A 25,547-nucleotide genomic window follows, 5' to 3' on the forward strand; every position below is an offset into this window, starting at 1 on the left:
GAGACGTAACTGGTTTTAGTTTACCAGGTGGCGGTGGCATACGAGGTTTTAACAATGGTTTGGGTAGCGCGTGTGGTGTTTTTTGTTGGCGTTTACTACCACCGTTCGCTTTTACGGATTGACTTGGTGATATTTCCATTTTACTATCTTCATCATCTTCATCGTCATCTTCACTGCTACTACTCCTACTACTAGATTCATCCTCGTCACTACTTGATTCAACATCTTCTTCTTGGATTGGTTTTTTTGGCACAACTACACCAGTCTTTTTAGCGACTTTGACAGGTGGAGCACTATTTTCGTCATCGTCATTATCAGTTGATTCCGAGGTTGATGATGAAGTGGATGAAGCTTGTTCTGTAGCTTTGGCAGCAGGTATAATAGGATTGTTTTCTTGTTGACGTGTCACTCCATTACCTACTGGTTCTCCACGTCTTCGTACACTAGAGGACAAAAGTATAATATTGTAAATAAAGCTGCGTTCATCAAAGATCCTCACCAGCCTCCTCGTCTGATCAAAACACTGAGATTTTCTTCACCGCAATGTTTGATCAAAACATACATGATGAGATCATTATCCCTGAGTAAAGACACCACAGAGACATGATTTGGTAGCTCGAATTGATCAATATGTAATGCTATTTCATTGGGAGCTACTCGTAATAACTCTGTAGCGACTCGTCTGGTCAAGACTTCAATTGTTTCTTCTGGTCCATTTTGCGAGCTCTGAGCTGGATAATAGTATTGGACGGCGGGAAGAGGCGGTTGTGCCTGTACTCGTATCCTCATTCTACCAGAAGCTCTAATAGCTTGGTGGGTCTTGATGTGTTTATTCGTCGAGTTTAGACAACATCGGAAAAAGCGAAGGTGTACTTAAGCTTCGCCAAACAAAGGTACGCTAACGATATGACGCGATGAACACATGTATATTATGACGAAAATGATGGTATAATGGTATAATCATACATCAATTCATGCAGGTGGGGAGATTGTCTGCTCATTCAAACAAAATACAAAATGGTTGCCTAATAATTTCAATTAAACTTCTCAAAGCCACTATTATCATCTGTTGTTGGTGCGTATTTACAGAGTATTATGGCGGCGGAAGAGCTACACCATTGCCGTTTCCATTCGTGTTTCCGTTTGGTATCTGAGCTGCGGCTCGTCTTGCCAATTGACTCAGGGCCCAACCCTGTAATTGTGAAAATTGAGTGATTAGTTTGAGTTGGTCAAGGTTGGTGACAAAGTGTGTATCAAGAGCAACGGAACTTTGGTTTACTAAGAATCAAAAACTGAACTATTGAACTTACCCTCATATCCACCTCGACATTCTCATAAAGCCTCAGCCAAGGGTGATCGAGAATTGTTGCGTATGTTGGTCGGTTCAATGGGTCTTTGCTCAAACTACCAATGACAATGGGTGAGTGAGTGCGTCAAGTGACTAGCTCAAAGGAAAGTGTATATATACCATCTGGATATAAAGTCACGACAAGGTTCACTAAACTGATCAGGAGGCAAGTTTGGTGGCTCACTGCTGATGATGGCGTTGAGTTGGGCGAATACCGAATCGAACTGAGCTGCGGGGTATGGGTAATGTCCAATTGCCATCTCGACCAGTGATAGACCTAATGACCAGATATCTGCAGCGACAGTGTACGTGCCGGCTTCCATGGTGTTTATCCTCTCAGGCTGTAATGGAGTGACGTGTGAGCTGTTTTGGGTCAATGTTCGATAGAGACTCTAAAAGACGTGTTGATATGAAGGTCAAATCTAACTAAAAGATCATTACTTACAGCCATATATGGTTGGCAACCAATATTAGTCTTGGCTAATGACTGTTGCAGCTGACCAGAAACTCCAAAATCGCACAGTTTTACTTCCCCCTTCGTGTTGACCAGCACGTTGGTAGGTTTGACATCACGATGTATGATTGCCATTTCTTCTTTCAAAAACTTGAGTCCTTCTGCCATCTATAATATTTTCCAGATGATCAGTCCCCTTCCGATATTTAGACACTGAACAACTTACGCCCAAAGCGATCTTTGCCAGGACAGGCTCAGGCACCCCATCAAAATATAACTTGTCCATCGATCCACCATCCATGTATTCCATGCAGTAATAGACACATGACTCGATGAAGAAGGCACCATAGAACTCGACAATATAAGGTGAATGAGCACGATGTAATATATCCAGCTCCATGAGGATTTGATTAAGTTTAGTTTGGTCTAGTTCTAGTCGTATTTCCTTCATTGCTATATTGCCAAGAAAAATGGGAGGTCAGGAAATCCATTGGCTTATTGGCTTGAGGTCACCACCACTGGGCCGATCTAAAAGCAGAAATTGCGTCAAGCGGGCTTACCCATAGTGACATTGGTTGGTAGATGGTGCACCTTTTGCACTACTCCATATTGACCTTTGCCTAGTTCTTCTAGCAGTACCAATTCGTTCATGTTGATCTTGTACGAGACACCCGATGAAAAGTTGACGCCCTGAGCACTCAATACAGCCTTCCCAGCAAAGTTCAGTGATCCCGACGGATCCCTAAGATTAGAGTAGAAGACGAGATCATCAGTTACAAGACAGGTGTGATGTGTGGTGAAGGAGTCACGACGACGATGCAACATACACGAATTTCTGAAAGTTTGTAAATGGCGAGGCTACAGAACCCATTCCCATCAGTGGAATAGTCTGATCCTTGAGTCTCATATGTAGCCTCGGGTTTGGAGCTCGTAAGGAAGTCATGACGGTATACGATTGGTTTTGGACAGATTGCTCCGGCCTGCAGGTACGAATTTCCCAGTAAACGAGGCACGAGTAGACGAGGGGTCTCTTGAATTGGCCACCTTTGATGCCCAATTAGTAGTTTCTAGAGGACTCAGAGACAAGAACAGATTATTCTAGCCCAACAAAACGGTTTTTCGTGGTTGTTAGTAACAGGTAGTGAGGTGGTGGCAAGTCTCTAATAGGGACAGAACCCGACATACCTATGTCAACGATAGATCAGACTAGTGTGGATATCTCTTGTCTGGCCAGTGGTTTGATTCGCTCGTGATGGCGGAAATGTTTGGAAGTTGGTTGAAGGAGCACAGTGTTGAATTCAAACACGTTCTGCCTTGGCATTTCGAGGAAACTGGAAGAGGGCTTAAAGCAAAATCGTCTATTGAAGCTGGAACTGTTTTGGTGCGCGTGCCAAATCCACTCTTGCTAACCAAAGATGTGATCAACATCCAACATCCCAACACAAGGTACACATCATCATCGTTGCATTGTGGAATTGTGCTAGCTAATCCTACCTTCAACTACCAGGCAATTGACGGAACATCAGGCCTTGACCTTCTTTTTGCTTCGCCATCGTTACGACCAAGCATCGTTTTGGAAACCATTCATCCAATCGTTGCCTCAAACATTCGAAAGCTTGGCCATGTTCCTTCCAGAAGACCTCAAACGCTGCCTACAACGTGAAACACAAGGTACTCGACATGGACATGCATGGTAAACTCGTGCTGATTCTCTTCCTTTCTAGCCGATATTGAACGGCAGATACACAAAATGGACGCCGACATTGAGGTAGTTACTAATCTCGGACATCCTTCATCACGAGAGGATGTGGCTTGGGCGTGGTGTGCTGGTATGTTAACATAGTTTCCCATATATGTACACAGTTTCCTCAAACTATGAACTTGAGCTGAAACTCCACTCGTGTGCTAGTAAATACACGGTGCTTGACTCTATATACTTACACGACGAAGAGGCAACCAAAACCTGGATCTCCTACGCTTGCCATGATGCCAATGCTTGATTTGTTTAATCACTCACCTCAGGCCGCGGTGGAAGCCGGTCTGGACGAATCCAATTCTTATGTGATCTGGACGCTCAAGCACATCCAAGCGAATCAACAGGTACAGCTTTGCACTCTTTTCGATAAACTCACGAATTATATGAGATTTTTTCGACTTTAGGTTTTCATCAACTATGGCCCGCACGACAATCCATTTCTATTGCGAGAATATGGATTTGTGGCCCCGAATAATCCCTACGATCATGCCGTATTGGATTCAGCCTATGATGAGTTCCGTCTAGACAACGAGAAACCAGACAATCTCGAAACTACAAACTCGTATCTTGAGGCTGTTGGGTACCGAGGAGACTACACCGTTTCGGTATCAGCACCAATATCGTATCGGCTCCTGATGGCGCTCAGACTTCGGTGTGCTCTTTGTTGCACTCAGATCCCAAAGGAGCAAGTCAACGAGATTTTCCTGAAAGTCGTATATGGTGAATATGACTGCATATCACCGGAAAATGAGCGTATGGCTATAGGTGCTATGCGTAGCATTTTAGTAATAGAAAAGGATAGAGTACTCGAGGGGACATTGAGGTTGCGGCAGGACGAACGTGTTCAAGCTCAACCTGTTAGATCAATTCTTGAAACAACATTGAACTCTTTAGATTCTAGTATAACCGAATGTGTAAATTATTTTTCTTAAATGTAAATAATGAATGGTATTCGTGTGTGCTCGTGTTCGTTGTGTTCTCAAACGCTGTTGTATATTGACCCGACCAAGCAAGCAAGGATGGAAGAGGTAGAAGAGGCTCAGGACGCACTACAAGATCAGAACGGCATTGAAACATCGGCACTTGCAGATCTGATGCCAGGAACTCCTTGGGAGAGCACACTGAAAAGTACAATCAGCTCGCTCATCTCGATACGCAACATTGCAGTTCGAACTTTTGGTGAGGAAATGCTTCAATCTGTCGTTTATTTTAGCGATTCTCTTCTTTTTCTTTCGAGTCATTCAATGTGTTATTGAAAATCAAACATCAGAAGCTTTGATCTAACAGCCATGTTTTAAACCCTAGATACCGAGAAGCAACGTGCATCTCAAGCGTCTGGATTTATAGTTGACAAAACTCGAGGAATCATCTTGACCAATCGTCATGTTGTTCAACCAGGTACGCGCAAATGTTGACAGAGCTTTGCCCCGCAGTGTGAAGCTCCACTGTGATTAAGCGAGATTCCGCTTACGATGCACGATCCCTTTATGAACAGGTCCAACTTTAGCAGAAGGAATTCTTACAGAGAGCAAAGAGGAAGTCCAACTAAAAGCTATATATCGTGATCCGGTAACCTTCTCCAGCCAAGAGTGTTATACCTATCGAGCACAATGAGCTTGCTGTCAGTATGCTGCATAAGCTGCAGCGCCTGCTCTTTGATTCTCTGCAGATCTCATCCTTCGAAAACCATGTTGTAGGTCCATGATTTTGGATTCTTCTCCTTTGATATCTCGAAAGTGAACTACATGAACTTGCACGAAATCCCCCTATGTCCTTCCAAAGCCCGTGTTGGTGTAGATCTTCGCGTAGTAGGCAACGACGCTGGTGAACGACTATCCATTTTGAGTGGTATTATGGCAAGATTAGATCGAGAAGCACCAGCTTATGGAACAGGGAGATACAACGACTTCAACACATTTTATTTCCAAGCAGCTTCAATGACTTCAGGCGGTAGTTCAGGCTCGCCTGTTATTGACATTGAAGGAGAGTGTCTCGCTTTGAATGCAGGTGGTAATAGGAAGAGTGCATCGTCATTCTTCCTGCCTCTCGACAGAATCGTACGAGCACTGGATCTTATAAAAGCTGGTAAACCAGTTGCCCGTGGAACGATTCAAACCATATTCCGCTTCAAGACATTTGACGAGCTCAAACGTCTCAGTCTTGATAAAACCGTTGAACATGATATCAGAAAACACTTTGGCACACAAGCTACTGGTATGCTTCAAGTCGGGCAGGTCCTCCCTAAAGGCCCCGCTGATGGTATTCTGGAGACCGGTGACATCATCTACAAAATCAATGGCCACTTTGTAAACTCGTTTATACCTGTTGAAGAAGTCTTTGATGATAATGTTGGTGGGATTGCTTTGTTCCATGTCCAAAGGTAAGCCAAAGATACGTAGCATGAGTCGTTTCAATGTAGTATACTTCATTGTTTGTTCGAAAACACATCTATGCTAAAACTGTAAACCACCTCCCCTTCTAGAGCAAAAACGCTGCTGGAAGTGAACGTTGTCATTCAGGATTTGCACATCATTACTCCTGATCGATTTGTGGAAGGTAAAGAACAGTCATATTTTGGCACAGCTTGGAAATTAATCATTTTTTCCTTTCTCTTAGTCAGTGGAGGGATTGTGCATGCGCTTTCGTATCAGGTACGTCATCGGAAGCAAGACCTTTGTCAAAACTTGTCTGACTGCCTCCTTCGTATTTGCCAATAAAAAACTGTCCCATAGATGGCAAGCGGCTACATGGTTCCAGTTCAAGGAGTTGTGGTCAGTGGGGCAGGCTATATGTTTGCTCTAGCAGGAATTGCTAGAGGCTCGATTATTGTATCCATCAACAATCAATTGACTCCGGATCTGGACTCCTTCATCCAAGTCTTCCAAGAACTCCACGATGGGCAACGTGCACCTCTTCGATACTACTCTGTTGGTGACATTAATAAACCAAGAGTGGCTCTGATTCGAGTAGACCGTCGGTATCATAGTTTCCGCCTAGCCATTCGAGACGATCAATCTGGTTTTTGGAACTATACGAATATGCCACCATGTCAAGGTGTATATCAGATGCAGCCGCATAAAGCAGCACAATTACAGCTTGATGCTTCAATCGGTATAGGACGAAACGTTGTGTCGGCTTTATGCCAAGTCGTCTTCAACTCTCCATTTCATATTGACGGTGTCATGGGAATGATCCATTCGTCCGTCGGTGTGGTTCTGGATCATGAATTGGGCCTGATTGTGGTAGATAGGCACTGTATTCCAACAACTTTAGGTGATACGCTTATTACATTCGCGAATAGTATCATAGTGAATGCACAAATCTTGTATGTGCATCAGGTACATAATTTTGCTGTCCTTCGATATGATACAAGGTTACTAGGTGAAACTGTTATTGTTTCCGCTCAAATCAGCTCCAAGAAATTAAAACAAGGCTCTAGCGCCATCATGGTGGGATTGACGAAATACTTCACACCAATAGGTCAGAGTTTGGTTGTTTATCAAAAGTGTTTAACATTACTGACGGATTGTTTATAGTGAGGTCGACCAAGGTCACAACTATTCATCCTTTCATTCTCCCAGACAGCCACAGCCCCGCGTTCAGAGCAGTGAACAGTGAAGTATTTGAATTTGAGAATCCAATTCACCATGGAGGAGTCATTGTCGATGTCGACGATGGGAAAGTTCAGGCTTTCTGGAGGTCAGAGAGCTCACAAGTTCAGTTATTCTTTTGCCACACGAACCACTCTCTCCAAGCATTCCTCAACTTCTACCTTATTGTTAGTGCTTTCTCCAAACAAGATAAAACTGGTAGTGGTGCCGTGTTGATGGGAATGGAACCGAAACCTGTGGTTGAGATCGTTGATCGTATACGAGAATCTTTAAAGAATCCAGCAGGAGAAGACCAGATTATTACCAAGGGTCTTGAGATCGAAATGGCTTATACACAAATAGCACAAGCTCGCCATCTTGGATTGTCTGATGAATGGGTGAGGCTTCTATTTCACATGTTCTGTATCGATCCGATGTTAAGATTTTGGTGCTTGTAATTCTTAGGTCCAGAAAATTGAGGCTTGTCATCAATCACGACGAAACGTAATAATCATACGACGTATGACATCTGGTACCGAGTCAAGTAAACTCTTGCAAGAATCGGACTTGATATTAGCTGCTGATGGAGAGACTGTGACAAAATTTGAAGATATTGAATCTGCAAAAGGACCTGACTCGATTGAACTGGTACACTGAAGACTAGATTGTCTTGTAACAGAATGAGGTTTTTTTTACTGACGCAGCAGTTCGTCTAGACTATCTTGCGTGATGGAAAGGAAATCACTGGAGTTCATGTTCCCTTCGGTATATACGCCATTCGTGGTACAGAAAGAATCGTCTCGTTTTGTGGAGCCATCTTCCAAAGTAAGGAAGAAACAAACGGGACGTTCTACAAGATTTGAAAACTCACAGTGAATCCTACATTGTAGTGCCACATCTCGCAGTATATCAACAACTGAAGGAGGTTCCCAAAGGTGTTCTGTGTTCGGTGGTGTATCAAGGCACGCCCGCACAGATGTACAAGCTGCAGCCAATGACCTTCATTCAAGAGGTGGAATCCATTCCGACTGATACTCTGGATGAGTTTCTAGACGTCATCAAGAAAATAAAAGCAGACACATTTGCACGCTTCAAGACCATTTCCTTTTCTCGTTTTGTCAAAGTTATCGGTAAGTGATGCTGAGAATGTTCAAACCACAACCAAAATTTTCACATGAAGAATCCCCTGACTTCCACAGGTGTTCGAGTGGATGCACATTATTTTGGTATTACTGAAATTACTGCCAATCCCGAATTCAAGAAAACTGGAACTGGTAATGAGTGGGAACTCATTTCGTATCCCTCACCAACATAACAAAGATAAACGTGTGTACCTCTGCTTCAAGATTGTATAGAATTTTCTGCACATATACTACAACATTCAACAAACCAGACCCGTAGTACAACATTAACTACTATTTCTTCAACCTTGATTGACTACCTTGCGAGGACATATCACTCCTGCTTTTTGATGCGAGAGTCTTGGTGCTACGGGTTTTCACAGGAGTATTCGGTGTTCTTGCTCGAGTTGGCGTTCCAGGAGAGGCCTTGAGTACTTTTTTCATTGATGGGATATCGACTAATGACTGCATAGACAACTGTGCACTTCTCAGCAGCACTTCACGATCAGACAAAGGTGCCGCAGATGACGGTCGAGAGATATTAGGTAGTTGAGAGGGTGGTGTATAGCCAGATATACCAGTTGAATTGAGTGTCGTAAGTATAGCTCTTTTCTGGGCAGATTGGGGCCTTTGTTGCTGAAGAGAATTTGAGGAACTAGGTCTTGGGGCTGTTGCTGGTCTGTCGTTTTGCTCTGATTGTAAGATCATGCCTGATTGTGGACTCATTCGTGCTGCAATGGATTTCAATCTGGTGATCGCCTTGTTGGATTCTATTACTATGGGTGGTAGCGATGGTACGGAATCATTTTCGACTGTGTTGTTTAGTTGGACTTGCATTGATATGATTGTTGGCATGGCGAGTTTGTGGAAGAGGCGTAGGTCTGAGTCTGGCGAAGGGATGGGGAGGTGGAAATGTGAGATTTCATTAAGCTTGACTAGAAATGCCGTTTTTTGTCTATGCGACATCATCACTTACTTTCACATTCTAAATAGTTTGATCGCACCAAAAGCTCTAGATACATTTTCGATTTTCGATCTACGCACTTTGAAAGTGATTGCTGTAACAAGGAAGAAAAAAACGTTACAGCATCCGCCATTCGAAGCAGATGCGATCAACATTTTACCTGTAGTATAGTCCCAATTTCTCTATCAATATCAGTCAATTTCTTTGCTCCTTGACTCTTGACGCCTGAATCAACATCTTGCTGTTGCTCCAACTCTGAGATTTTCGTTGTAGTTTGAACTCTCTCGGCAAACAATAACTCGATTTTCCTTCTGCCATCCGAAAGCACGTCCGAATCAGGAGTGGTCAAAGCAATCCTTGCATTGATTTTGCTATGCACCTCCTCATTGATTATAGGCTGTCTGCCATAGCTAGCTGGTAGAGCTTTCGGCAGATATGATTGTTGTTGAGGTGGTAGTGGTGGTTGTTGCTGGGATGCTACAGATAATCTAGCACGTAATTGAGCAATTTCGGTTTTGAGAGATGTCATTTCGTTGGCTGATCTGTTGGCTACCGTTTGTGGTATGGCTCCTTGTAACGTTGATGTTGTTTTTATGGCTCTTGCTCGTGATGCGTACTTGATTGTGTTCATTCTGAGAAAATACGACAGATTAAACAAAGAAACCTGAAACGGAGGAATGCTGTGATTACTTACGTCTCTTCAATGCTCAGGAATGATGGAGACACGTTTGCAATCATTGCAGTACGACAGTTTCCACCCAACGAGTCTTTGAGCAGCCTTGTCAGCTTTGAGTCTCGAAAGTTAATATACTTTGACGAAGGAAACCCATTTTCAGCCAATGCTACAATGCAGTTAGCTAATGCGAGCAAAGAGCGGTTGATATTAGCCCCCTCTATGAGCCGTTGGCCTAAAAGAAACACAGAGATCAGATGGATCCACAAACTCGTACTAATGACGCCATTACCCCGATTATTCGTTCTAGCCGCGCGTTCTGAACCTGCAAGATCAATTAAGCTAAGCTTGGATAGACGCTCGTCGTCGTTTGGCCTTTTTCGAAACGACACAAAGACTTGAAGCACGGCGTGACTTCTGCTGGATGTTTCGTTGGCTCCAGTAGCTTCCTGAGTCCGTTTCTGATTACCCTTTCGCAGAAACGACAGTATTTCTTCAGCTGATGATGCTGCAACCGTTGTGATCCCGGAAACGACAGGACCTTTCTTCCCTCCATCGTCTCGTAGTTCGAGGTACTCTTGACGGTTTGATAGCAAGTCTCGAATGTTTTCATTGTAAATTTCTAGGTAGGAGAGCGATATCTGGTAACATTCTCTTTGAGAGCGGATTGACTGAAATAAATGTACAAGAGTCAATGGCATCAACCCAGGCGACAGTTCCGTGCCCAACATTGTGTGAGTCTTTCCAGCGCCAGTAGCACCATAAGCGAAAACTGTAGCATTGTATCCTTTGGTCACGGCATCGACTAGATAACGAGTCGTCTTATCAAACACGTCCATTGTCCCATCGTATTCTGAAAATACGTGGTCAAAGCTAAATAGCTTTTCCCTTGGCCGATCCTTTCTCAACACATCGTCTTCATCTTCAAGGTGTGTTACTAGAAGAGTACGTGGGTCCAGGCATCTTGCGACAACAGGGCCACCTTCAGTGCTCTCCTTCTTATTAAGTGGTCGAATCCTAACTGCGACGATGACTCTTGCAGAACCTAGTTATAATGTAAATTAGTTACGTAACAGAATCAAATGCAATTTGAAGGAGAATGCGACGTGTTATTATCGTCGGTTGGTTGTCCTGCGATGTAAAACGAGTATACGTGATTAAAAGTAATGTAACCATCAACTCACCGTCATCTTCCATTGTCCAGTAATGGGCATGTAGCGTTGAGCTGACGCTTAAGCTTCAACGGCTCGAGAGCACCCTTTGATTGAAACTTGGTTTGATTCGGGGAATATCCCTGAGACCTTGACAATTCTAAAATGTTGGTGATTTCCAGCAACCTTACCGACAGTCACGTACGAATACGTACTGGTACGTGTATATCCGAAACACGTCCAAAGTCCCTCTTTGAAGGGAGCGACCGATGAGGATCTTGACGTGTTTTTGTGACATCTTTCAAACAATTCTTCAACACACAGCAGAATGCGACAATCCGTAGTTCTTCGTCGTTGCGCAGGATGCTGGAAGGTCCGGCCAAGTCTTGAAACGCATGGCCTACCAAGAGACCTTATACGTAAGATACATCATTAAAAGCTTCTGCGTTTTTCACACTTTTTACAGTCTTTGGAAACTCATCTAAATCGACCTTAATAGGATGGGCAAGCACGTATGCATCGCATCGTATACGTGTCTGGAATGAGTGTGAGAAGAAGCAGTCTACTCTACCAGACGCTCAGGAACCAATCAACATCACCTTGCCGGACGGACGAGTTCACGTTGGAATCAAAGACGTGACTACTCCTCGTCAAGTATTCAGACCAGAACGAACAGGTTTGATTTGATCTATTGCCGCTAAAACTCGAATAAACGCATCGTCTTACATTCGTCTTTATAGTGAATGCCGTGTTTGCGAAAATCGACTCAAAAATCAGTGACATTGACGCAACCATCTCGACAAACTGTCACGTCTCTCTGGTAAAACCCGATGTAAAAACACCAGATGCATTGATGGGTATATGGCATTCTGGAGCTCATTTGCTGGGAGCTGCCATAGAACAAGAGTTTGGTGACGATGCTCTGTTAGCAGATGGACCTGCTCTCAAATCAGGTGGTTTCTACTATGATGCCTTACTTCGAAGTAAAGGTACTCTACGTATAGAACATAGATTAAAGGACTGGCAGGATGGTGCAATACCATCATTGGAGAGAGTCGAAGACGATATTCGACAACTGATGCGACCTGATCCTGCCAATGGTGAAATATTCGCAGTCACCGAAGCAGACGTAGAAAAGATATCTAGGCTCATGGCTTCTATCGCTGAACGAAAGACCGCATTTACTCGACTGGCTATATCTCGAAAGGATGCATTCCGAATGTTTGCTTATTCACCACTCAAGTTATATTTCTTGTATCAAATACCGCCACAGGAATCCGTGACTGTATACAAGCTTGGTGATTTTATAGATTTATGTAGAGGTCCTCATGTACAGCATGCCGGACAGCTGTCTGCCTTCCGACTAATATCTAGCAGTGCAGCTAGATGGGATGCACAGGATACCAGCTCATCAATACAACCGCTTACCAGAGTTACTGGTATAGCATTCCCGCAAGCAAAGGCTCTGGAAGAATGGGAACTAAATCAAGCTGAAATGAAGAAACGAGACCATCGAGTAGTAGGAAGAGCTCAATCTCTATTTATGCATCATCCATTAGCACCAGGATCAGCATTCCTGCTACCACATGGAGCTAGAATTGCCCGTCGCATGATTGATTATATTCGATCCGAGTATAGAGTTTGTGGGTTTTCCGAAGTCGTGACTCCATTACTGTATCATAAAGAGCTATGGGAGACGTCAGGTCATTGGGACAATTATAGAGAGGATATGTTTATGGTGGGTGGAGTAAATGATATGGAGTCTCGACTAGTGAAGAATAACAGTGAGAGCGAGGATGAACACCATCACCATCATCATTCACAACCTGAGATACATGGACTAAAGCCAATGAATTGTCCTGGACACTGTCTGCTATTTCATACATCTGCTCATTCGTATCGTGATTTACCTATTCGGCTGGCGGAGTTCAGTCCTCTCCACAGGTACAAGCAGAAGACTGGTACCATGCTTTGATGATGTCTTGCTGACTTCTTAAATGTTTAGGAACGAAGTTTCAGGAGCATTAACAGGATTAACTCGAGTGCGACAATTCCATCAAGATGACGCCCACATATTTTGCACTCCAGACCAAATCCTGTCTGAGATTGAGTCGACCTTGGCTCTTATACACCGGACATATACTCGTCTGGGCTTCACATCGTATGAATTGGCCTTGTCCACTAGGCCCACTAATTTTATTGGAGACATTGCACAATGGGATGCAGCAGAAATAGCATTGCGTAAAGCATTGGATAATACTGGTCGTGAATGGACTGTCTCGCCAGGAAATGGTGCATTTTATGGTCCAAAGATCGACATCACTCTACAAGATGCTCTAGGACGTACCCATCAGACTGGGACCGTGCAATTAGATTTCCAGCTTCCACAACGCTTTGATCTTAAATATCAGGATATCGATGGTACTATAAAAACACCCGTCATAGTGCACCGTGCTGTAATAGGATCAGTCGAAAGAATGCTGGCGGTTTTAACAGAGCATCATGGTGGTAAATGGCCATTCTGGTTGAGTCCTCGACAGGCTATAGTGCTACCAGTAAAAGCCGATGATATTGATTATGCCGAACAGGTTCGAGATGCGATATCTCAACCTGATCGTGCATCGTCTGATGCTTCATATTGGCATCGATATTATTATATTGATGTGGACAAGACTGATAATCTATTGGCTAAAAAGGTCTTGCTTGCTCAGTCCTCGCAATTTAATTTTGCTCTAGTGGTGGGTAAGAAGGAGAGATTGGCTCAAGCTGTACGTGTACGTAAACGTGGTGGGGAAGACTTGGGGATGATGACGGTTGACCAGGTTTTGGCCATGTTTAGAGAACTTGAAAGCACTTTCAAGTAGGAAAATGAATGTAAAACGCCAATAGATTATTGTTTGAGCAAACAATTAAGTACGACTCGTCAAGTTTGTTTTTTGCTGTCAAGTTGGTTACTAATGTAAATGAGTTTATAAATAGAAACAAGTCCAATAGCAAACTCCAGAAATAATGCATTTCATACAGAATACTGAGTCTCCTGTCCCTCCAGCAATCGTTTTAAAGTCAATGGAAGCGGTGGTAGTCTTTGTTGCCATTGCTGCCCACGATAGACCAGATAACGAGACTTTCTAATGAATCCATTGGATGTGATGATAGAATTTGAATGCTCGTTACTGATACCACTACCTTTTTTTGGGTCGGGCTATGTTGATTTGAAGTCCGATTGCGTGACATCCAATGGAGACGGTTCAACCTTTCACGGTATTCAAACCAAATGACTCCCTACGTCTCTAGAAAGAGGCTGCTCATCGTGTTTGCAAAAGAAGTGAGAAGCCATCTGATTTCGATGCTGCAATTCGCCAGCGAAGCAGCCTGCTACCACGGAGACCTGCTACCACAGATTTGCATACACCTGCTTCACCAGACAGCCCAGTAGACTCGCGATTGATCTGCACTCTCCACTTAATTTATCGGCTCTGCCAAGAGCCAGCCTCGAGTTGTTTTCAAGTCTCGTGTCCTTGAGTCTAAACATTGTCCATCTGAAATCAGGTGGACTCAACCATCTCTCCAATACGACAAGTCGTCATGAAGTGAGGACAGGTATCCGCTTCCTGCAGCAGGATTACTCATAGGAACATCCTTAAACTGAGCATCGGTCATTGGTTGGTGTAGCAGTTCCTCCAAGACTAACAGAGGGACCATTCCAGATTGACTCGTTGCTTGCGAGTATTCACTAGCCCCAACCTTTAGAATAAATAACATTCGATAACACGGATACATGTTAAATTTGAACTGACACATAACATCACTAAACGACTCTGTAACAAGACGAGATGCGCGACAGTTCGTCTGGTTCACGAGGCGTATACGACAGCCGGACTCGATACACAATAAAGGATCTTGAAGTAACAGGATGCGATTGCTAGAAAAGCTATTCAACAACAATCTCCGTAGTTGTTTTGAACTTACAGGCTTAGCGACGTGCACTTGAGCAGGCACTGGCAGTGCTGACACATTTACTGCCGACATAGTTGAAAACGAACATCTGACTACTGCTGGTCGGCTGATGTGAAGGCTCTGGTCTTGGACTGGTGTAGTGACAATGTGGATTTTCTCCTCCAACAAAGGAGTTTGTAGCGAACTAAACAGACAATATATTAGAATCAGTAGCGTAATCAGATACAGTCTGTTCTAGCGTCTCGTACTGGCGGTTCACCAGTGGCTTTTGGCTTTCGTCGGCCGCCTTTAAAAAGCGACCCAAGGTTGATCTTACGGCAGTTGAATGACACTATATTCAATCAATTGATATGAGAATGGCGGTGAAAGTGTTCTACTTGCCCAGTCTTTGCATTCTGTCACTCTAGCTAGTGCTACCACGTGCGTTTTTACATGTCCATTCTGTCAAGTAAAATTCGCGCTACGGTGATAGCATATAACAGCAATACTATGAATCTATGCGCGTCTATTACAATGTTATACTTTACAGACCTTCCACAATTGTTGTCCATTTCATTTCAGCAGATGCAGCAGCTCATAATACCCCTCCTTGACTGCAATCTGTAAGGGCGTCATGCCTTCCTTGTTCTCGATATTCCTATCAGCTCGTTTATCAGTCAAGACCTTGACTATCCCAGCTGCTCGTTGTCTGACTGCTTCGTGCAGACACGTGTTTCCTGAATTATTTACAATATCGATTCTAGCCCCAAGCTCCAACAATGTATCCATCACCTGTGTAGCTTTCATCGTGATGGCCAAATATAGGGGGGTGTTTCCATCCTGATCCTTATCGTCCAGATTAGCTTTATAAAACCGTAAAAGGCGGACCATGTCAGACTTTCCACGGTCTCCAATCATAGGACCATATGCTGCAAGATGCATGCACGTCTTTCCATTAACCACCCGTACATTGTTATTAGCACCGGCTGCTAGTAGTGTCCTCGCAACATCAACTCTACCATAAAATACAGCATTGACTAGAGCAGTGCCTCCAATTAGATCTGGAACTAGCTGTTGGAAACTGGAGCCTTCAATATCAGCGCCCTTGTCTAGCAAGGTGCGCGTCCATTCAGGCTGATTCCAAATGGCGGAATATATGAGCGGTGTCGATGAGCAGCGGCACACACCTCCACCTACTTTCAGTTCAATGAAGAATACATTGTCGTTTATTGGTTGTCCTCTATCAAGCAGGAGAGCAGCAGCTTCTGCAGACGCGTACCAGCAGGCACCTGTAAAGGGTGTGAGGTCTGGTGATAGACAGACGTCTAATTCTAAATCTGGAGCATTCCATCCAAGTTGAGTATCTGCTCCGACATGAATGAAATATGTGACCATGTTCTGGACTCCGTAGACGGCGGCAGCAAATATTGCGGTGCCAAAGTATTTGCTCTGATAGTTAACGTTGGCTCCTTTCGCCATGAGTAATTGAGCAACATCTACAGAGCCTCCGATGGCTGCATACAAGAGAGGATGAATCTTATCATCCTCCACTGCTGAGTGACTGACCCCTGTATCCAGCAACCACCTAACTATTTCTATATGTCCCTTCTCACAAGCTAAGTCAATAGGCCTTACAAAGGGATTTTGGAAATAAGGGCCTTTACTATCACGACCTTCTGCATCTACATTTGCTCCGCCTTCGATCAATGCTCTGACAACGGCCAGTGAGCCATAGGCACAAGCATGGTGGAGTGGACTTCGACTTTGGTCGTCTGTTATATTTGGGTCTGCTCCAATGCTGAGTAAATATATGGCGACATCAACAGATCCATACTGGCAAGCGACAAGCAGCAAAGTCTTGTTGCTGCTGTCACGATACTGTCGATTTATGTCGATCGATAGATCGGCATTGAGAAGCTGCTTCAAGCGGTCGACATCTGCCAGCCTTGCAGAATTCATTACGTTGCTCTAAATACAGAAATGTTCATATATAATTTTGGTATGAGACGGTTGCGAATGCTGGTCCTTACCATGTGCGATTCGTCGAGTTTCAGTTTTCGACCTATGCGCTCTTGCAGAATCAGCGATAGTGGTTGACCTGCAGCAACTCCGTCGGCCTTTAAACCAAGGCCAGTCAGCAAGTCAATATCAGCGTTATGGCGAAGCAACACCTTGACCATGTCTACTGTCTTGTTTGTAAAGGAAGACACAAACAACGGAGTCTGCCAAAAGATATCATTACTGCGACAATCTACATCAGCCCCTCCATATTCCAACAAAACCTCACCGACTTCAGCGTTTCCCGAGATTGCAGCCTCCAACAGGATTGGAGATTTGAAAAAGTTGAGTTCTTCGGTAGCCTTCAGTAAATTTGGACCTCCACCGACTCTCAGGATATGTTTGAGAGCGACTGGCAAGTTCTTCAGCACCGCTACGATAAGCATGGCTCGCCCATATAGTTGAAGAGTTCGAGTAAGGACCTCTGTCAACTCCATATCCATCTGCTCAACGGAATTCAGATGGTCGCCCCAGTGGTTCAGGGAGTATCCTTTATACGTAGGAGTGTCGGAGGATGCGATACCCCTGAGACGTTCGATCTGCACCTGAATGATATTAAGTTCCAAATTGGCTGGTAGAGACACAAGACACCTTCCAGCTAAATGTGATTCTGCTAGTTGCCGGTTGATATAGAATGGCAAGGCGTCGCCTATACAACGCTCTGAGGAAGTGATAAAGTCGACCACGGATTTATGCATGAGCTGTACTGATGATTTCGATATGACGAGTACCGACTCAATACGAGTCAGGTTGAGCTTGATCAGTGTTGCAGCCATACCCACTAGAGCTGATATATCGTCTACGGACATAATTGTCCGGAGAGTTACGAGCACTCCTAGTAACTTATTACATAGCTGTATTGCTGAGTCGGGAGCTCCTTTGAAACTAGCCACCAGAGCTCTAGTATATACAGTATCCATACGATCTTCATCATTGCCGAGAGACCGTTGATCTAGTTCGACGATAGTTTGCGTTGGATCGTCAGACGTATCTATGGCATCGCAAGCCAGGTAAAGCCATACGAAAAGTCCATAGGCCATTTCGGATAGTTTATCGGCGAGTGCAGTTACTAATTTGTCGGAGTTCAAGATAGGCCGTAGGTGTTTCAATCGATAAAATGCATACAATTTTATATCATGCAAATTATCGGCGGCTTCCAATTTCATCATTCGTGGTTTATAGTTTGATAATTGCTTTCGTAGATCTTGCAATGGGCGACTGGTAATAAATAGTACAATATTCTTGGGAAGACGGGCGAACTCTTTACCAAGAGCCTTGAGAAACTCTTGTCGTAATTTACTACCCTCCGCAGCACATTCATCCAGAGCATCTAGCAGCATAACGGCTTTACCACCACGATAGCTAGATAATGGTCTTACTACGAGGTGTTCAAATTGAAGACCGACTGATAGCGTATTTACTAAAAAGTTTGGTTCAGATTCACGCAAATCCCTTAAAGACCTCCTAATATCAGGATCGAAGGCAGCCAACTGGAATGCCCATGTCGATAATACACGAAATGGATCATTCCGAGCAAGCTCGTCGTGCTTGCAAAAGAAGTGTGCAGCTAACTGATTGCGGTTCTGTAGAGCATCTGCAAAACAACCAGCTATGACGGATTTGCCTACACCTGCTACACCAGATAGCCAATAGACACCTGATTGGCCATCACTTACAACCCATTCGTCCAGTTCATCCAAGAGCCAGCCTCTTGTTGACTTGAGTCTCTTTTCCTTTAGTGTAAACATGGTGAGTCTAAAGTCTGCAGGATTCAGCCAAGTCTTCAAGTCAGACAACTCGTCATTTCGGATACTAGACTCCGTTCGGGCGATCTGGACGTTCTTTTGCATAGAACCATGGTGCTTTAACTGATGATCAGTAAGATGTTGTCCTCGTAGTTTTTCTAGAGCTGCCATTGGGACCATTCCAGATCGACCACTACCTTGAGAGAATCCATGACTCCAGCCTTGATAGTATATTGTTATTGAAGAGGTTCGATGCACCTTCTATATCTGCTTACACATACCATCAACGAAGGACTCTGTAACAATGATCAGATCTCCCAAGTTTAGCGCCAGTTCATCCGGTTCCAGAGGCGTATAAGCGAGTATCACACGATACTGCGTAAATGCTTGTGAAGAATCAGAATACGATGGCTAGATTAACGGGCGGTCCGTTAGTAAATCTTGCATCACAATGTGAGTAAAGTGTGAGGTAAGCACGAGAACCTACAGGATTGACAACGTCCGCTTGAACAGGTTTAAGCTGTTCTTGCTTATTAAACGTAGACGGAGCAGATAGGGCCGGACTGACTCCCGATTGGCTACTATTGCTGCTTCCATTGTTTTGATTATCGGCAACACGATAAGCATGTTCAACGTTTGGATCGTCCAGGCCAACAGCGACGTTCGTGACGAACTGTGTAGATCCCAAGTTAGAAAATCTAATGATAATACTTTTATCAGGTTTGTTCGTCACTTACTGGGGGTTGTGGTTGATTGCTTGGCCTTTGTCCGCGAAAAATGGAGCTAAACCGACTCTTCAAGTCCATATTGATGACTTTCTGGAGCCACTGAAGCTCTTCAGTGACCGTCTAATAGCTTCTTGAGCTCAATATTCCAACTCGTTCGGTAATGATGGCTCCTTTTTATCCCATTTCATTCGGGCCTTTTGGGTGGACTGTAAAATACGCAGTCGCGAGACTCTATCCTTCGAGATTACTAATACTTTCGACCGTCAAAGAAGATCCATGAATTTGTGGAATGGAGTCCATTGAGCCTATTTTCTCTGCACCTTCGAGCCCGATGCTGCCTTGTTCCACATCACACGCAAAACTCAAAAACTTCTTGAAACATCTCCTTCGCAACGAGCTACCCTAAGGAATTGATTAATGCATCGCCAAGCAGTTGACTCTGCTCCTTATCGCGTGGAAAGTCTAAGGAAGATAGGATCTATGGAACTCTGTGATAGTGTGCTCCAGCCAAGGCAACAATTTTTCAAACAGCAGAGCTTCAATTTTGCAATCGAATTGTGAATTCTATATGCTAGTTGTCTTCTTTTTTCGTGTGGCAACACGCGCAGGTGGCATTCATGCTGTGGCATTCAAGGTTTGCGAAATCTGGAAACATTATCTTTCTTCTCGACGGACTTTGGATGCAGTGTAATAGTATTGGTAACGAATGGGCATTTGCGTGGAAGTGGATAAAATTTATCATCAGAGGTGCAGCCGTAAGAGTGTGTGGACAACCGGCTCACCACATTCATTCTGGTTTGGGTTTTCCACTTGAGCGAAACGAACGATTTGTCACCGGTTATCTCCTTATGACGAAACAAAATGTATCAACTAGTTACTGGGTCGTTGTTTGCGCTCCTCTTACTCGTTGGCGTATGCCATAAAGCATTCGAATACATTTGGAGTTTCGACTTAACCTTTGTTAACTCAATCGAACATTTGTAGGCTTTTGCTACAGACTATGAATCAGGAGACACTTACCCTATCCACCAAATTAAATTATTTACGAGAGCCTTGAGTGACTCAAGATGGTGAAACGTGCTTGATCCGCGTCAAAGAAATGATGATCGATGGTTGGAGCTCGACCGAATTCCCTAGGCCAAGACTTGGCAAATATTTACGGTCAGGTATGAAAGTCGCCACAATTATTTCCACATCCCATTCGGGAGCAGCAAGCAATAGATGCCTCAAACTTTCAAATTACAAAATTCTCGACTGAGTATGGCCCATCACAAGACAGTCATACTGCCTTCAATCCACCTGTGGATATCAATTGTTTCCAGTGTGGACGATACGACCTCAAAGTTGTTTTTGAGTCGAGAATTTTCTATCATGTTGTTCCTGGTGGGTCGCAACTAGACACAAACCCAAGTTTGATGCAACAGAACGGAACGTTCGGTGCAATTAGAAGTTCTTCTTTAGCCATATTCACGGTTAGCATTTCATAGAGTGATCGCATACGAAAAGACACTCGACCTCCATCGTCAATCGAGCTGTGTCATACCAAGCATCTTGATGCACGGTTCGTATTTGCAGACACCGAATTGAATATTTTCCTCGAATTTTGAATATTTTTACAACTTCACAACTTCACATTTCTGGCTTCATACGTGAAGTCGTGTGATAAACAATGGTAACCTTGTGGATATTTGAAATTACATATTCATTTGCATCGTACTAGCTACAGACTCCAGCATAAATCTTACGATGGTTAATCGTGACTAGACCGTTTACGTAAGGTCAATTTGGATGATACTTCTTCAGCTGAAACTGACGACTATCGCTTTAAAAGATCTAGAAATCACACAGAAACTTCGTCCTTGGCCTTAATTCTTTCTAAAGGGGTGACACATGGCGAGTTAGAATTCGTCGACAAAGGAGTATTATTCCCTCTTACAAAGACTCTCAGCAATGAGGACTCCAAGCCTTGCATTACCTACGTACGAGGTGTAATCTTAGCGAGCAACCCCTTCTTCAAGCCTTGGGTAACTCCGGCAATAGGCTCAAGATCTTGTCCTGGAACGAGGTTAAAGTCGACTTGTTGCAGAATCACAACGAGAGCAGCCTTGAGCTCGGTGAGTGACATGCGTTGCCCCTAAGTACGACCAAGAGTTTCCAGGAATTGGTACAAGTGCTGTTACGTTGTGTTCAATCAAAGCGCTCAACCACTTACAATACAAGCCATTGGACCAGCACCAAAAGGCAAGAATGCTCCAGGAGGTGGAGGTTTGTTGAATCGTTGAGGATCAAAGACATCAACATCATCTCCCCAAAGATTTGTGACGATGGATGGCATAGACGTTGACCAAGATCAGTGAATCTTTGGGAATGTCGAAACCACATAGTTGAGTATCAACACGGGAACGACGAGGAACAGTGTGGACCACTGCATAGTAGCGTTGAACCTCATTAATGAAGTTGTCCATATACCTATATAAAGTGATTTGAACGACGACGTCAGACAAAAAGCCGCATGGAACAGATATCTGGAAAGCTTGAGCCAGTCTTTAAAAAGCACTGGAGTAATCGAGCATACTTGAGTTTCGGAAGGTCTTGATAAGTTGGACTAGCACCACCCAAGACAGAGTCGATTTCTGCAACCAATTTTGCCTTGCACTCAGGATGAAGCATCATGGAAGCGGCACAGAATGTGAGGGTGTTCGAAGTAGTTTCGTGGCCTGTAAACCCGTTCAGAGTTCTCAGCGTCAGCAGTGGAAGAAGGCCAGGTCTGAATTCAATCAGTCAACACAGACCTGCAGCATAGAATCCAAAGATTTCATCAATGATTTCTGAATGAGTGAATTTCTAAGATGAAAGTAATTTGTCAATATGTTTCATCACAATAATGACCGCTCATGCTGCAATACAGAAACCAACTTACAGCTTCACCATCTACGCTCTTCGCCAAGAGACGGTCTAAAACGTCCATGTCCTTGTCAGCCTTGACAACCTTACTAGCCAGCTTGGTTTCCAAGACTTGAGCAACGATAGATCGCATGAAAGCACCATCAGGCGCCATTTGAGCTTTGCCTAAATTCAATAGCTCCCACAACAAGGGTGGCGCAATGGTTCGAAAGAGAACCAGATTCGCAAGTCGCTCCAAAGCACGGTACGATTCTGATTTTTGACCATCAATAAGAGTGTTGAGAGAGCCCAAACTCTGAAAAAAGCCGACGAGACCAATGACGTCCAGCGCCAGCATTGAGAAGTCATAATGGAGATTTGAGACTTTGTTGGCTGGCTGAGTTTTCCAGACGTTTACAAGAAATTGAGAAGCCTTGACAGCTTCGTCAAAAGCGTGGTGCAAATGTACCACTGAGAACGAGGGAGATAAAATCTTGCGGTGCCTGGAATGAAGAGTAGTTGGAATCAGATATTCAAAGATTCGCCAACACAACTTGGGCATTACCTGTACCAAGTATCACCTGAAGGGATTGCAAAGAGAGGCAAGTCGGCCACACCAGTGAAGCCCTTTTGAAGAGTTCCATCACTTTCGGGAGGTCAGATATGTTAGCAGGGCAGTGCAATTGTGCTACAAACAGAAGAAAGTCAAGTCCAACCGATAGAACTCATCGCCAGATCCATTCAGGATTTGTTGGGCAGCTTTAGGGTCAGCTACCAACTATTTAGGTAAATTTGGTCAGTTAAAATGTTATAAATACACGTTCAAAGCTTAGAGACTTGAAAGTGCGTGAGTTGAGATGTTGCCATTTCAAGACTGACTTACATAACGGGTCTGTCCAAATAATTTAATCACTGGCCCAAACTGCTGATGGCTTTCGTAAGAGTATTTGCTGATCTTTCCTGATCGGAAAGCTTTGCCCCTTTGCCCAAATACAGGGATGCAGACAGATGGTGGACATTTTTTGCCATTTCCACCAAGGATATACCACAAGGTCAGGACAGCTGCAGCAGATGCGCCCACGTACACGATAGCTCGACTATTGATTTCTGCTTCTCCGGGGTTTCGAATTCGAGATTGTGCAGTGCAGTTGCTTTGCGTGATGAGTGATGATTGGAGCTGGATCAAAACGCACACCCGATGGCAACATCTTCCACCCGACAACTTGCATTACTCATGCGACGGCAAAATTCCCAGTGAAAGCCTAGCAAACCTCTCGGCCGACGTGATGTTTGGAGCTTGAACGAAACATCCGATGGCAGAATTTCGCACATTGAAATCATAGAATTATTCACGGTCAGATATGACAATCGGTACCTATAGTCCCCCCATCCCCATTCGGAAGAAACACGCCCTGGGATTTCTCATACTATTTTAAATTCACAGGTGGTAATTGGTAATGCACTACAAAAGACTCATACTGCTTTGCTTGCACGCACGGTATCAGTGATTGTGCTGCAAACGATAGGACCTCGAAGGTGTCCTTTGAGAAATACAACAGCAACGAGACCATAGTACTTTAGAGAATGTACTATTGTCTCGTTGCTGTTGTCGAATGTACTATTGTCTCGTTGCTGTTGTGCATGTCGCAAATAAACGAAACAACCAACGTTGATGTAGACGAGATGGGTGTTTAGGAGCATTTGAAACATTATCTCAATTTAGATCCATTGTAGGTGTTTCGCAGAGCGATCGCATACGAAATAACACCACTCCATCGTCAACCGAACAGTGTCACACCAAGAATCGTAAGCAGCATGATCAATAACCGTTAATACGGCTCTCATTTGCAAGCACTAGATTTAATATTCCCTATGAATTTTGAATACGTTTACACTTTTACACCTTTACACATTTCTGATTTCATACGTGAGGTTTGATTTTTTAAACAATTGTCCAAAGTCACTGGTGACTTTACGCTTCATTTGGAATTGGGATTTTCTTTGCATCGTAATAGCTACAGATTTCAGCATAACATTGACGAGAAGTAGTCTTGACTAGAAGATTATTCCTCAAGCCTTGAGTTAGATCTAGACTGAGATTGAACTCCATTGGATTATTATCCAAGTAACGGAAAACGTCTGACAGCTAACAAAACATACCCGTGATGGGCTCCAAATCCTGTTCTGGAATTAGCTCAATATCCACGTTTTGAAGCATTATAGTCAGGGATCTTGATTTTGAGTCAATGCCATTCGTTCACGTAGTGAGGAGGAAACAGTGATAAGTGAGTCGAATCGCGACGAGCAATCAAGATTATTTTCAAGCTGTTTTGATTACACACCCACAAATTTCATTGGACCTTCACCAAAAGGAATGAATGCACCATCGGGGATGGGATGATTGAATCCTAAAAACATGGATGAGTTGGGTAATGTAACTGTATCAGAATTGTAAATCCAAAGGCATACTTTTAGGATCAAGCACACTAGGTTCGTTCCAATCCCAATCACCACGATGAGTTGAATAAATATTGAACATGAGATCCGAATATTTCGGGACAAGATGTCCATATACCCAAATATTTCGGGACAAGATGTCCATATACGTTAGCGTCAAATATTGCACAGAGTGTGCACTTTCGAGAATGATTGGTTTAAGAGCCTTCGATGTCTACGTTGAAATAGAGGAACAACGTCAATACCTGAATTCATGTCTAAACTCTTATCTCTGCCCATTGTCGGGTTCGCATACCTGTTCCAAACGTCGACAGAAGGGGTCAAAGACAGTGGCGTGCTGGTGACGATTCCAGAAAGCAAACTTTGGAAGTCGTATTGACCGAAAAGACAGTCTGTACAGTCTCCGTATTACCAAATCCTCAGAATTGAGTATACGGTGCCATTCCCTAGCGTCAGAAACAAACTAGAGGAAAAGTCAGTTTGAGACAACATAACAAGGTAAGATCGAAGTCAAATTGAAAAGTAAACTAACGTACAAAATTCATTAATTCGAAATGCATTCACTTGAACAAAGGCTCCATGTTTCATGTGAGAATGTGAACACTTGTCGAGCAAATTGGGTTGAAAGAAGAGCGAATTTCAACTCCACTCGGTGAGAGTGAGACTTATATTATGTCCTGTGT

At 43.7% G+C, this 25,547-nt stretch overlaps 7 protein-coding genes across 7 annotated transcripts; 3 read left to right on the plus strand and 4 right to left on the minus strand.

Annotated features, from left to right (window-relative positions):
- Positions 1-1,093: 1,093 nt before the first annotated feature.
- Positions 1,094-2,745, minus strand: SmJEL517_g01513 (uncharacterized protein; the record flags this gene model as incomplete). Its single annotated transcript, XM_031167441.1, has 7 exons — positions 1,094-1,192; positions 1,311-1,404; positions 1,469-1,689; positions 1,794-1,970; positions 2,029-2,255; positions 2,363-2,544; positions 2,630-2,745. 7 exons carry the CDS (start codon positions 2,743-2,745, stop codon positions 1,094-1,096), a joined length of 1,116 nt encoding a protein of 371 aa, XP_031026653.1.
- A 679-nt stretch (positions 2,746-3,424) lies between these two features.
- SmJEL517_g01514 (uncharacterized protein) lies at positions 3,425-4,490 on the plus strand (the record flags this gene model as incomplete). Its single annotated transcript, XM_031167442.1, has 4 exons — positions 3,425-3,473; positions 3,527-3,631; positions 3,712-3,902; positions 3,963-4,490. The coding sequence occupies 4 exons, from the start codon at positions 3,425-3,427 to the stop codon at positions 4,488-4,490; spliced, it is 873 nt and encodes a 290-aa protein (XP_031026650.1).
- An 87-nt stretch (positions 4,491-4,577) lies between these two features.
- SmJEL517_g01515 (uncharacterized protein) lies at positions 4,578-8,463 on the plus strand (the record flags this gene model as incomplete). Its single annotated transcript, XM_031167443.1, has 13 exons — positions 4,578-4,737; positions 4,864-4,956; positions 5,054-5,127; positions 5,256-5,938; positions 6,041-6,114; positions 6,175-6,209; positions 6,291-7,038; positions 7,095-7,257; positions 7,342-7,546; positions 7,614-7,796; positions 7,865-7,973; positions 8,039-8,278; positions 8,348-8,463. 13 exons carry the CDS (start codon positions 4,578-4,580, stop codon positions 8,461-8,463), a joined length of 2,883 nt encoding a protein of 960 aa, XP_031026651.1.
- A 100-nt stretch (positions 8,464-8,563) lies between these two features.
- Positions 8,564-11,103, minus strand: SmJEL517_g01516 (uncharacterized protein; the record flags this gene model as incomplete). The annotated part of the gene is made up of 6 exons (XM_031167444.1): positions 8,564-9,156; positions 9,246-9,327; positions 9,394-9,865; positions 9,928-10,141; positions 10,199-10,951; positions 11,091-11,103. 6 exons carry the CDS (start codon positions 11,101-11,103, stop codon positions 8,564-8,566), a joined length of 2,127 nt encoding a protein of 708 aa, XP_031026648.1.
- A 282-nt stretch (positions 11,104-11,385) lies between these two features.
- On the plus strand, positions 11,386-13,921 carry SmJEL517_g01517 (threonine---tRNA ligase; the record flags this gene model as incomplete). The annotated part of the gene is made up of 4 exons (XM_031167445.1): positions 11,386-11,476; positions 11,557-11,733; positions 11,798-13,001; positions 13,063-13,921. 4 exons carry the CDS (start codon positions 11,386-11,388, stop codon positions 13,919-13,921), a joined length of 2,331 nt encoding a protein of 776 aa, XP_031026649.1.
- A 1,645-nt stretch (positions 13,922-15,566) lies between these two features.
- SmJEL517_g01518 (uncharacterized protein) lies at positions 15,567-19,602 on the minus strand (the record flags this gene model as incomplete). Its single annotated transcript, XM_031167446.1, has 5 exons — positions 15,567-16,961; positions 17,024-19,017; positions 19,078-19,207; positions 19,284-19,469; positions 19,534-19,602. 5 exons carry the CDS (start codon positions 19,600-19,602, stop codon positions 15,567-15,569), a joined length of 3,774 nt encoding a protein of 1,257 aa, XP_031026656.1.
- A 1,762-nt stretch (positions 19,603-21,364) lies between these two features.
- Positions 21,365-25,445, minus strand: SmJEL517_g01519 (uncharacterized protein; the record flags this gene model as incomplete). The annotated part of the gene is made up of 13 exons (XM_031167447.1): positions 21,365-21,399; positions 21,508-21,658; positions 21,737-21,828; positions 21,902-21,993; positions 22,100-22,241; positions 22,317-22,368; positions 22,445-22,910; positions 22,973-23,053; positions 23,124-23,185; positions 24,754-24,815; positions 24,877-25,078; positions 25,160-25,310; positions 25,429-25,445. The coding sequence occupies 13 exons, from the start codon at positions 25,443-25,445 to the stop codon at positions 21,365-21,367; spliced, it is 1,605 nt and encodes a 534-aa protein (XP_031026657.1).
- Positions 25,446-25,547: the final 102 nt, after the last annotated feature.

This window comes from Synchytrium microbalum, assembly GCF_006535985.1.
Source record: "Synchytrium microbalum strain JEL517 chromosome Unknown SmJEL517_scf0005, whole genome shotgun sequence".
Classification (NCBI taxonomy): Eukaryota; Fungi; Chytridiomycota; class Chytridiomycetes; order Synchytriales; family Synchytriaceae; genus Synchytrium; species Synchytrium microbalum.